General features: G+C 44.2%; 1 protein-coding gene across 1 annotated transcript; it reads left to right on the top strand.

Annotated features, from left to right (window-relative positions):
• Positions 1-2783: 2783 nt before the first annotated feature.
• Positions 2784-10784, top strand: PDE9A (phosphodiesterase 9A; the record flags this gene model as incomplete). The annotated part of the gene is made up of 8 exons (XM_008945031.1): positions 2784-2937; positions 4074-4156; positions 5029-5185; positions 6371-6484; positions 7137-7241; positions 8658-8786; positions 8976-9071; positions 10734-10784. Coding segments are annotated over 8 exons (889 nt in total), but the record flags the coding sequence as incomplete, so codon positions are not given.
• Positions 10785-13100: the final 2316 nt, after the last annotated feature.

The raw sequence follows: 13100 nt of genomic DNA, 5'->3' as shown, positions 1-13100 counted from the left end.
GCTGAGGTTTCTGTTACTGAAAGCAGTTCATTTCTGGTGAATGCTCTTGGTACCTACTGTAAATGGAGACAAGGCATGCATCTTCAGACATGGCCAAAAAGCCAGTATGTGCACTAATCATTAGATGTCCTAAATCACAGGGAGTAAACAAGCAAGGCAGGAAGGAAAAGGAATTGCTGAGAAGTTAAATTAATTTCCTTTGCCTTAGTCTTCAATACTGAGAATGCTGCAGAAATGCAAAACATGGTAAAGATGAGATCATACCAAAACTAGGATGTCTAAAGGCGAAACACCAGAGTACTTAAAAATCAGTAACTTATCAGGTCCAAGAGAGAGCATAAGAAAGAATTCACTAAAAAAGTGAATAACACATTTGCTTTCTCAGAAAAACCTGTCAAGTTCCTAGAGGACTGTAGAACAGTAAATATTTTACCCCTTGTTTAAAAGGATCGAGGGATACCCTGAAGACTGGTGGTTAGTGTAACTTATATCTCTACCTGACAAATTGATTGAAACAATAATTAAAAACATTGTGATGTGATGTTCATTATACAGATGCTTCCTGATTGCTGTAGTGAAAAACCATATCTCACTAAATCTCTTCTAATTTCCTGGAGAGTATGGACAGAATAGAAGGAACTCTATTACATGATTGATGTAGACTCCCAGAAAGGCCTGAACAAATTCCATAAATTCAGAAGGTGTCTAGAAAACACAAAACACAACACAACACTAATTTCATCATCTCACAAAGTACAGCAAGAGCAAAAAGCACCTGAGCACCAGCGTACGAAGGGCAGGGATGGTCACTGCTTTGTGTGTTGCAGCTGAAGCCAACAGGGCATTCAGCTGATCAGAGACTGGAATAAAGCATAAAAGGGGCCAGTGTTACCATGTCTCCATAGAAAGCAGAAGGCTTACCTGGAATTTATGCCTGGGACTGGGTAAGTCTTTTTAGAAAAATGGTATGACTGTATTAAAGGAGATATAAATAATGATTGAGACCTAGGTTATCTCTCCCCAAAGAGGCAGATGAAAAGCTCAGTATTGCTGACCTTAGAAAGCAGATGAACAGAAGAGATGGGGTGAAACCCAATACAGTCAAGGCTACCACAGAACAGATAAACCAGAAAATTTCCTCCTTCTGTCTCACAGCCTGAAAACATGGGAACACAAGGTGATATGTCAACACACATCAGCATGCCACCCACACACATTACTGCAGGCAGCTTCCTGTTCACTTGCATCTCCAATTAATTTGTTGCTACTAGCATTTAAGACAGTCTTGTTGTGAACAATGGGGGAGTTATGTATTTTCTACAAAGGTAAGACAGGGTGAGATTTCTTCTCTCAAACACTAGCTTTGCAGAGAGGAAGAAGATTTAAAAAAGCCCCAAGGACTCTGCTTCAAACTATGATATTTCCCCAGGCAGAGTATGGGCACCAGTGTGAACTTAAGTGGGTGAGAAAAAGCCACCTCATGCAGATGCTTGCTTTCTTGCTCCCACATCCACCGGCAACAAAAACATTCCAGAAAGGGGAGGATAGAATGACTAATACATCCCAGTCACTTCAGCCCTTCAGTTGTCTGAGTCAGGAGTCCCCTGGGATGCTCTGGGCTCCACTGCTGGATGTACCCATTACATCTATGTGGGGTTGTGTGGTGTCTGGGCATGACCATGGTGTCCACGTGGAGGCTGTGAGATACTGCCCACTACCTGTGAGCCTGGCTGCCAAACATATTGTGCCATTAGTTATTGATTCTAAAATGCTGTCATGTATTTCTAAAGACCTTGCTGCAGAATAATCTGAACAGCTTTTGCAGTGAAGTCCCCAAATATTGAGTAAGCATTGAAAATCCACAGTTCTCTTGACCTAATCCAGATCATTAAGGTTTCCTAGAAGTCAGGGCCCAGGTCGAAGGGTTTGATCCTGATGGTGCTTGAGGACTCTTGAAGTAAGTTCACTATTTAGCTGGAAGAAGTGACACAAATTCCGTCCGTGTTATTAATTCAGGCTCAGCAATTGAAGCGTGCGCATAAGGGCTCTCTAGGGTCCCGGCTGGGGAGGACTCAGCAGAAGGGGTCCAGCAGCACTGCTGACGCTGGGCTGCTTTGTGCAGGACAGGATACCAAGGGCTCTCCAGTGCACTGGGAGAATGTATGTGGCACGTGTTAGCCCGTCCAGGCCAGCTTCACTCAGCTAGCCAGGCTGACAGTAATGAGCACGCACGGAAGGATGAGCTTGAGCTTGCATTTGTCAAGAGAGCACATAGCCAGGATCTGTAGAAAGTTAAAACACATCAAAATCATCCCCATGTGTCTGTATGGCTAAATGTCTCCCATGCTGCCAGGCGTAGGAAATCCACAGAGATGTGCTAGTGCATGTGCATTCACAGCTTCACTCTGCCAAGCAACACATCCCAAAGTGCCACCTCTGAGCATTTGCTGATAAAATAACAGCTATATCCTAGCCCTGAAGATTTCAAAGCTGTAATTTGCATTCAGTGAGAGAGGGGAACAGGGATGTACTCTGAGCTCTTTACACACCCCCAAGTCACCGTTTAACCACTGCATGGTTTGAAATACAAATTCAGGATGAGAGCACAGAGTCCTATCTCAAGACTGAAATGCATTTGCGGCTGTGCTGGGGTGTTTGCCCAGTGCTAGCTGGTGTGAGAGAGAAGTTGCTATAAAATAATTCTGGGCTCTTCAGGACTCCTGTAGGGAGACACAGTGCTTCCAGGGAGGTCCACAAGTGTGTGTTAGCACGTTTTTATAAAGAAAGAGCCCTCCTGTCTCTGACTGCTTCATTCCCTCCCTCTCTCTGCAGCTGTGTATTCATGACAATTACAGAAACAACCCCTTTCATAATTTCCGGCACTGCTTCTGTGTGACCCAGATGATGTACAGCATGATCTCGCTCTGCAGCCTCCAGGTATGCCCCCACCTCAACAGCTTTGCTCCATCCCTCGCAGGTGCATCCACTGAGCACCATGACACCAGTGCCACCTTTCTTGCAAGACAGGCCAGCAGCTTGCTAGCAAGTGATGAGCTTTGCAGTAGCTGCACTTGTTCCATCCCTGGGGAGAGGAGGAGAGGTGTTGCATTTCCACCTCTGGCTGCCTGCTCAGCCGTGCCACCCCAGACCCCAAGCACCTACACAGCTTTCCGAGGCTGCTGGAAGCTGCCTTCGCCTCCTGCATATCCCAGATTTGCATACTGAAGATCTTTTGACACTCAGATAGCATGAAACATCCCATTAATCAGATCCAAAAGTGTATTGAATTATGGTGTGTGGATGCTGTCTTCATCTGTGATACAAAGTGTTCCCACAAGAGGTTTTCTCCAAATGTGTGCTTGCTCCCAGGTGAGCTACAGCAAATAACACCTTGCGTGTACTGTGTGCAAGGTTCACATTTGACCTGTACTTTGTCCAAAACTATAGGCATCACTTATTTTTATTGATTGGATATTCTGTGTTTATATATTAATTTAATTTCTGTACAAACTAAGTATATTCAGCTAAAACCCTCTTTTCTGCCTCATAGTTAAACATCTCAGTTACTGGCCTAAGTCTATTTTCTTGCTCAAAAGAGTGAAGAAAAACTTGCTTTAGTGGAAGTTCATCCTTTTCAGAAGCTGTGGGAACAAAACACTTAATTTTTTCTCATTCTTTTCATAACTTTAGTTAATGCAGAATGCAATGGCAACTAAGCTGTCTTCCAGCCCTCCCTTAACTAATCAGGAATCTCAAATGACTTGTAAGAGACTGTACTAGTATCTCAGTGCTTTTCTATGATCTCTGCAGTAACAGCAAGTTTCAAGCAAATTGCCTCCTCTGAGCTGCTGTTGTTTAATGCAGGAAAAGCAAATCTGAGTCATTTTTGCTGGAAGGGAAGGCAGAATTCTCTTTCTTGACTAAAGTAAATTGATCTATGGAAAAATACTTAATTTTACTCAGTTTTGCATTTCTCTAAAAAGTAAATGTGGGTGGTTTTTTCACTTCTTTTCATTTATGGGGACAGGGGAAGTAGAAGTAGTAATACTACATTAATGGTTTGTATTGTGCAGGATAAATTTTCCCAAATTGACATCTTGATTCTCATGACTGCGGCAGTATGCCACGACTTGGACCACCCGGGCTATAACAATACGTAAGTCTATCTGTTGCTTTCTCTTCCCCTAAAATGTATTGGGAAGGTAATACCAGCTGGCAGTATTGGTAGGGCAGGTTTTCCTTCTCACAGCTTGAGCTGGCCACAACCTTTCCCCAAGGCCCTGCTGTTCACTCGCACGTGGGCCAAGGCAAAGCTTCATGCAGAAAACTCAGGTCTGGTTTGGGGCTGCCAGCTGTCCTTGGCTCTGTATAGAAAGTGCTTTCTCATATTTCTGTTCTATCACTTTCCCTCACTCCTGAGGAGACAAGGTAAGGTAATTTACAGCAGAGAGAGGCCATACATAATTATAGCTCCACTGACTGAAACGGAATCATTACACTAAAATGCAAAGGGTGATTTAACTTATACATGATTTCATAATTATAAATCATGAAGTGCCTATTATTCTATTTATTATCATGTGATTGTGAGGAAATTAGAATTGTTAACCCATGGACACTTTTGTATGCATGCATGTGTGTGTGAAAAAGAGAGAGAGAATCTAATTTACTTGGAGCCATTCGTTAAACAAGGGTAGAATCCTGTTCCTGGGATCAGTGAGAATCTCTCCACGGACATTAGTGGGGGTTGAATTAATTCCAGACAGTTGCGTCTGTGTTTGTTCTATGTCATTTTAAGCTACAGAGACTTGGTAAAACAAAACAAGCCCCCGAAACTACAAGGGTGTCTGAGAAGATATTAAAGTAATATCTATCTTCTCTAAAAATCTGATTTAGTATTAACAATCAAAAAACAAGCTTCAGCTAATTGAATAAGTACTGAAAAGAATGTAAATAAAAGCAAGCAGCATGGTTCAGAGCAGCTGGTGTGTGTCTGCAGGAGTTCTCACTGTTTTTTCTTCACATCAGCTACCAGATAAATGCACGAACGGAGCTTGCAGTACGCTACAATGACATCTCCCCCCTGGAGAACCACCACTGTGCTGTGGCTTTCCAGATCATTTCCCAGCCAGAATACAACATTTTCTCCAACGTCAACCAGGACCAATTCAAACAGATAAGACAGGTATGAATGCTGTTCCCATCTGTGTCGCACAAACTGTTCCTGAAGATGTAAGCTCTCACAGAGTTCCCTGCTGTACAATGCAGCTGAATCATTCTCCCTCGAGGGTAGGACTCAAAAAGCCCCTCACACTGAAAGGATCCAAGAGGGATTCTTGGGAAATTTCCACAGCAGCCTTCCCTGGAATTTCTTGCTGAGAAATAATGAGTACATCCTGACTATTAAGGCCTATGACATTTTGGGGGTAGACATTTATGTTATTGAAGGAGCCAATTATCTCTGGCTAGGAAAGGATTACGCTCTCATGGCAGAAGTTTATACTTGAAGAGAACATTGTATTAATTTTAAGAGGGGCTTCAAAATGGGAAAAGAATTTCAACAGCAGAACACTTGTCCCTTTGGAAGAGGCTCTGGTGGGCTGGGAGTCATCACAGTTATCTCTGAGACAGTGAACAGTGCTACAATTCCCATTAGAGCGCTAAGGGCCAAAATTCAGTCTTAGTTTCCATGTTACACCTTCCTTACACACCAGATGAAAAAGCAGACCAAAGTAAGGGCTCAAGCACCTGTCTGGTTGGAGCTGCTGATTCTTCTAGTGCATGGGAAGCAAGCATGGGCCCAAAATGGATAGAACTGTATGAAAACCTGCAACTTCAAAAGAACTGTGTGTTTTCCTATCAAAAACTCTGCCTAGCAGGGGGATATAAGAGCTCCTAACACACTGGCTGCATGTGTGTATTTCAAAGCCTGTAGTCCATGGAGAATGAGTACAGAGGACATCCACATCTACTGATCTTTGTCTCTTCCCAGGGCCACTAAGTCAGCAGCAAAACCTGTAGTGCTTTCCAAGAAGTCAAAAGTGGATCTTGGCAAACAGTGTGTGGTTTTTAACATCCTGTTATACAGTTTGGTTTTCCACAATTAGTCAATCAGAAAGGAAAAACCTCAATGCCTCTGGAACATTACACCAGTGTTACAGATTGATCCAACCACAATCTTTATACCGTGAACTCTTTATAACCCCTTTCCAGTTTACTTGGCACTTTCAAGTCAGAAACTTCCCCTTTTGGTATAAACAATGTAACACATCTGAGGGGTTTCGTGTGCAAGAAAGACCACACTTGGCTCTGCAATAGTGGACTTTGTAAAGAATGTCAAGCTAATATGAAAATGTGTTTTCTTTGCTAGGGGATAATTACATTAATCCTGGCTACAGACATGGCGAGACATGCAGAAATACTGGACTCTTTCAAGGAAAAAATGGAAAACTTTGATTACTCAAATGAAGAACACATGACCTGTGTAAGGAGGTTCTGTAGATTTTTATTTTTCCGTGCATAGTGTGAAAGTTTGTAGGTTAACATTTGTTTAGAAACCAACATTCAACATGCACTATCAAAAAACAAATCCTTCCTACATCCTCTGTCCCCCCAAAAAGGATTAAAATTTGGAAGTGCTCTATATAAAATAGATTATTCCAGCTTTAGAAATCTGGACTCTCATCAAGGAAAAAAAAAATCTACTCTGCCAGGAAACAAATTCTTATTATCCATTACTATGGAGCAGAAAACATCCACGAGAGTAGAAACTCTACTCTCCTCTGCTTCCTAATGCAGTCATCTTTGATGTCCAGGGAAGCCTCTCCCAAGCTGCCTCTGAGTGCTCCACAAACAACTTCATGGTCATTTGTGGCTGAATCTCTCTTCATGCAGCAGATAAGTATACACACCACTGCGACACATCCCCATGCTACAGCGAAGGGGGCAGTGATTTACGCAGGGAAATTGGGAGGGTGGAAAAGAATCCAGACCATTTAAGACCTCTGATTTAATCCTAAAGCTGTCCTTTCTGCTTGAAAACATTGCCTCCCATTGCATTGTAAAGACACAGGTTCTGGATGGGGGAAAAAGGACTGGCAATAAAACTGCAGTATGAAAGTATTGTCTTCTTTCAGCTGAAGATGATACTGATAAAATGCTGTGATATCTCCAATGAAGTGCGCCCGATGGAAGTAGCAGAGCCCTGGGTAGATTGCTTACTAGAGGAATATTTTATGCAGGTAAGAATGATGGAGAGGTGCAATTGCACATGTTGCTGCTCTTCCCTAATCCCACCTCATCTACGAGTGCTCTGCTCTCTGACAGCCCAGCCTAGCTGTACGATGGAAAGGCTTCTTTTACAGAAAGCAGGAGAAGGATGTCAGCAAGAAAAACCGGTCAGAAAGCAAGTAAATCCAATTGACTGTGATTTGCAGTTGAAAGACAACAGCAACCCAGAAATCGTAATGCTAGCAGACCAAAACTTGTTCTTCATAAAGTGACTACTTTGAAAGTTCATTTGACACCTAAATGATTTTTGAGCTAAAAGGGCAACAGCAGTGGCAAGAAGATGTTGTGAAGTGCATGATATCAAATATCTCACAGGAACCAGTTTAGGTAACTTTGACTGTGTGTGAACATTTACCTAAAGAGAAAGGAGATGACTTTCTGAAGTGTGTGAAGTCAGACTTCACGCTCTCCAGACCATTGCTCCTCACTGGATTCCCAGCTGGAGATAGTTTCTGATTGCTTAAAAAAAGATCCCTGGAGGAGCAGCCCTCAGCTGCCTCTGGCACACGGTCTCATGAGCAGCATGTATGTGCTGCAGCAGTGGGATCTCAAGAGACACAAAGCTGCAGTGCTCTGAGGAGGAGATGCCCAAACGTTCCTGTGTGATTTGCTCGTAGATAGGGCATGTACTGAGGAGGGCTTCTCATGAGAGACAGATGCCTTGGATGATGTGTCAGAAACACTCCTCACTCAAGGCATCTGCAGCTTTTTACTCAAAATCACAGTATCTGTGTGCCTTACTGTTTTGGCCACACAGCAAAAGAACAAATGATTGAGAGAGAAAATCTGCTACAAGATATGTTTTTTTCTTGCTCAGTCTGTGACCTCCTTGCACCCATATAGAAACGTGAGTTATGTGGTCAATTAGGTAGCTTGTTAAAACCATTGCCATCAATGCAACTGTTCTCCATTGACCCAGTTAGCCAGAACTATTTCTAATCATTACTAAAGAAAGAGATGTAATTTTTGGTTGAACACCCAAAAATAATCACTCTCTCGAGAACAACGAGGAAATCAAAGACCTATTCCTTCTCCTCCAGAGCAGCAGAAGCCACTATTACCTTTTTGAATGCTCAGAAATATTTTGCCTCACAAACCATTGTCCTGTAAGCCTGGAGGTGAATGCTTTCATGCTGGTACTGTGCAGATGTAACAGAACAGAGTTCTCTTTATTCAGACACTTGATCTCAACGAAGTAGGATACACTGACCTGAGGGAAGCACATTGCTATCCTGTGCTACCTTCAGACACCACTGAGATCTGTATCTGAAGGCTACTGCTCTTTAGCTAGTGGTCTGCTTGGTACTTTACTCACCACACAGGCTTCTAGTCAAGATTAACACTTGTTAACTCTGGATTTGTTCCAGAGCGATCGAGAAAAATCTGAGGGGCTTCCAGTGGCACCATTCATGGACCGTGATAAAGTGACCAAGCCAACAGCACAGATTGGCTTCCTGAAGTTTGTTCTCATCCCTATGTTCGAAACAGTAACAAAGGTAAGTCACTTGAGGCCAGAAGCTGAAGTGGGGACGTGCAGAGCTTCTTTGTTTGCCTCAACAGTTGTTTAGTTAGCCAGGGAAATGGGAACGTAAAGTTCACCCCCTGCCTCTCACCCTGTTTTTGGTATGTACAAGTTAATGAATACAAAAGGAAACGTTGATATTCTTTCTCTTGTCTTGACCTAGCTATTCCCAGAAGTGGAAGAGGTGATGCTCCAGCCCCTTTGGGAATCCAGGGATCGCTATGAAGAATTAAAACAGATAGATGATGCTATGAAAGAGGTAAGCTCTAAATATCTCTTTGATAAAGCAAATATTATGTCTGAATAAGCCAAACATGATAATTTAATAGCAGCTTAATTCTGAGACAGTAGGAATGCTTATGGCATAATCATTATCATGAGAAACACATTCATGATACCTGGCTGGAGAGAGACATGCACCACAAGCAGTAGGTGTGCACAAGAGCGTGCCCTGGCAGAGTCCACCAGGCACCACGCAAGTACAGCTGTGGGAAGGGAGCTGCATGCAAGAGAGGGACCTGGAGACAAAACCCAGAGATGAGTGGAGCGTGCTAGCAAACACCTCCTCCTGGAGGGAGCTACCCCCCAACTCTGGGAAGGAGTTAGCCTGGGCTAGATTGCAGCAAAATGCCCCAGAGGTGGGCAGTTCAAGGCACTACACCACAAAAGCATAAGTTATTTTCTGAAAAAGAAATTTCCACTTAAGTATCTATCGTCGAGAATGCGCTTGAAATTTTATGAGGAATTACTCTCTGATACACAGCATCCCATAGGGTTAAACACACAACCAATGAAGCCATTTTATGTCCCGGACTGAGGGAGGACCTCAATTTACAGAGTGTCTCTCATTTCGCCACTTAAGGTTTAGGGGTGGAGGATACCCATGCAACCACGTTTGCTGTGTCTGGTCATGTCTGCGTTGTCTGAGGAGCCTGGCAGGGCAGAGACCAAGGCCAGGCCCTGGGAGCAGGTGCCCTGTGCCCACCGTGCAGCAGCCAGCATGCTGGCCAAGCTCCTGCAGCACCCTGCAGCCTGTGGCACTGGACCTGCACGCCTTCCTTGCATGCTCATTTGAGTGCTTCTTTTCCCTGCCAGGGCAGATGACAGAACCAGCCCTAATGGCATCACAGTGTAGGAGTTTTCTGATATGAACAAATTTATCACGTAGACAGGATACTCTGTCACTCTGTCATTAAAATAAATAGCGAAGTGCCCTGGAGCACTGGTTGTGCCGATACGGTTTGATATGCGAGAAATGAAGGTTCATTCACTTGCTCATCCTTGGCTGGATGAGGGCAATAGTCGCCTTGTGCTGTAGCTCCCACCTCCTCCCAAGTGCTTTGAAGGAAAAGCACTTCAGCAGTACAAATATTAAGGCGGGTTAATCAAAGAGCACATGCTTTGAGGGCACTATGTTATAAAGGAGAATAAAGTCTTTCAGGCATTTTTCAGTTCAGAGAGGAGCATTTCTCAAAGGATGGAAGAACTAAGATATGACTCCTAGACTTTCTGAGTCCTATTCATCTTTCAAGTTGAGCTGAGCTTTTACTTCTGGTCTACAGAAGCTGTTGAAACAGAAATTTTATACAAACCGATGGAACTTTAATTATGGCGTGTTGGCACAAGAGGTCTTGGGAAAACAGGAGCTGTCTGAATTCAAAAATATCCTGAAACAAGAGGATTTAGTTAATCTGAGAGCCTGGCATGGCAGATGATGAGGAAGACTGAGTGCTGTCTATTCAGGACATACATCACAGCTGCTTGGATGAAAAGATGTCTGTAATGCACCAAGCTGCTGCCTGTTACTTCCTAAGAAACGTTGCACGTGCTTTGTGCAGAGATGAGCGTTAACTGGCAGAGTTGGTGTGCAGGGGCACCGTGGCAGTCGGGGGCACTCATCCTGCTTTGCTCTTCGTTTCAGCTGCAGAAAAAGAAAAGTGAAAGTTTGACCACCGGCAGTACCGAAAAGTGAGACCAAAAAGTCCCTGAGCAAAACATAAGCCCTGAGGTTATTCTGCTTTTGAGAAATGCTGTATTTGCCAAACAGACGTGGTGCCTACGTCAAAGTCCAGCTGGGACCATGTGCGTGGAAAAGTGGCAGGACGGGATGCCCTGCCTGCCTGCCTGCCTGCCCGGGTGCCTCGTCTACAGCCTGCAGCTGGCTCGCACAGGCACTGCCGCCGATGGGCAACAAGGGCTCCCCACGCTTCGGCAGGGCCACCACACACACCCCACTCCCAGCAGGACTTCCCCTGTGGACGTTGCACAGCTTGCAGCACACCTCAGCCCTTCAGCAGATTTGCCTTTTTGGTGACCACACTGACTGTGGTCTGCAGAGACAAAGTGGAGTTTGGCTAAGGAGCCTTTTCCGGAAACAATCTACTGGTATCCAAAAGCAAAAGCAAAATTTGATTTAGTCAAGGTACTATATGTATGTGTACAGCAGTATGCTAATTACAGCATAGCTTAACAGATACTTATATTCTGACAGGGGCCCTGGCATATATTTTTGTTTGCCTAGTAGGCCCTAATGACACATTTCTCTGTATTATAGTCTGACTTCTATAGTCTTCACAGTACATTCTGCAGCCCAGCATAGTGGATGCAATTTTTTGTTTGTTTTCTACACTAGAAGAAATCAGAAGAAACCTTAGTAACTTTGCAGGTTCGCTTTGTGGCCTTGTATATCTAGGCATGATGGGATCCTTCAGCATGAGCAAAGGGAGCACAAAGCTGAAGCCTCTGTGCAAGCATATTTTCATCCAAATGGATGCAAAAAGCAACAACAAGAAAAACCTTCAAAGATGTACAGATTTTTTTTTTACTTTTAAACTGATCTGCTAAATAATATATTCTTCTACAGAAATGGATGTTGTACTTGTTTTCTTTTGTGTATGCATTCGTGTATGAAGTGTCTCTCTTCCTAAGGAGAAATGCTTTCACAATGGATAACAGGTAAGGGGCTGTAAAGGAGAAGGGAGGGTGGGTTCTCCTAGAGAGGACAAGCTTCAGTAACATTTTCTGTTGTATACTTGCATCATAAGTGCAGTACCAGAAGAGCTTCACCTCCACTGATGACTTTGTAAAGGCTGGGAGCCAAACTCTGCCTGGAGCTGTTGCTGCGCAGGCAGGCAGCAGACAGTAGGTAATACTGAGATGACTCCTCTGCACCACCTAGCTAAAATGAAGCCCAGAAGAAATCTCCCTTCCATGCGCCCATGAGAGGCGAGCCAGTGCCACGCTGCTTGCCTGCGCCCTCCTGGTCTCTCCCAGTGGGGAAAGGTCACCCTCCCTGGGGGTTTCAGCAGACAGGAGCGGTTCCCACCATGGCATGGCTGCTGAGACCAGTGGCTGGCAGGCACCCTGGCTTGCTGACATCCCCCCTTGCTGACTGGCAGCCGTAGGCATGCAGCCGGCGCAGCATCCTGAGCGTTGCTCCGCTCCTCCTCGGCTGACTTCCCCAGGCTGCCCCGTCACATTGCTAGGGGTGTTAGCAACGAGGGTAACGCCAGTGCTATGCCTCCGCAAAGTCCCAAGTCTGCACATGTCTTAGCTTGTTTTCCAAAAAGAGATGAGCATCTGGGGGCCAATCTTTCCCACCATGATCCAGGAAACACCTTAGGAAGCTCAGCCTCTCTGACAGGTGTCTAGTACCAAGCTTACCTCTGAACAACAAGCCTTGCCTCCTGCTCTGGAGATTCAGATTTACACTCCTGTTGTTTCTGCACATTAATCCTAAGTTTAAAGTTTCTCCCCCAGTGCCATTTACTATGTTTGGTCTCTTTCTTTTGCACAAAACTGCATTACTTCCACTGCTCTCCAGTTTCTCAGAGAGATCAATATTACCTTGAAACATCTATCCCTTTACCCTGTTCCTGCTTGCACATTTCCAGAGATCCACGACAAACCCACACAGCTCTCTGATGCTGCCTCTTTTTGCCCAAGCTGGCTTCTCCTTCAAAAAGCTTTTTGTGTGTGTGGTTTGTGAATTTCTTCTGAGAAATGAAAAAGGGTCTGATCCCTGGATTTGAACAGTCCTGGGGGACCTCAAGGGAGATGAGAAGATCCCAGCACAGGGTCAGCTCCAAGCTACACAGACATTTTCATGAATGGATGAACTAAACCCTCGTTTTGATTAACCTCAAACTTTTGATGCTTGAAAATTGAGTCTGAATGATGTGGTTTGGGTCTTTTTTCTGCACTGAATCTTATAGCCCAAAGCAAATTGTGAAGTAGATTGTTTTGCTGTGGAATTCTTCACTTCTTTTCACAAGTAAATCAAATTTGC

The sequence above is a fragment of the Merops nubicus genome, unplaced genomic scaffold, assembly GCF_000691845.1.
Source record: "Merops nubicus isolate BGI_N331 unplaced genomic scaffold, ASM69184v1 scaffold53957, whole genome shotgun sequence".
Lineage (NCBI taxonomy): Eukaryota > Metazoa > Chordata > Aves > Coraciiformes > Meropidae > Merops > Merops nubicus.
The sequence above is the reverse complement of the archived record's forward strand: the minus strand, read 5'-3'. Positions and strand labels throughout refer to the sequence as shown.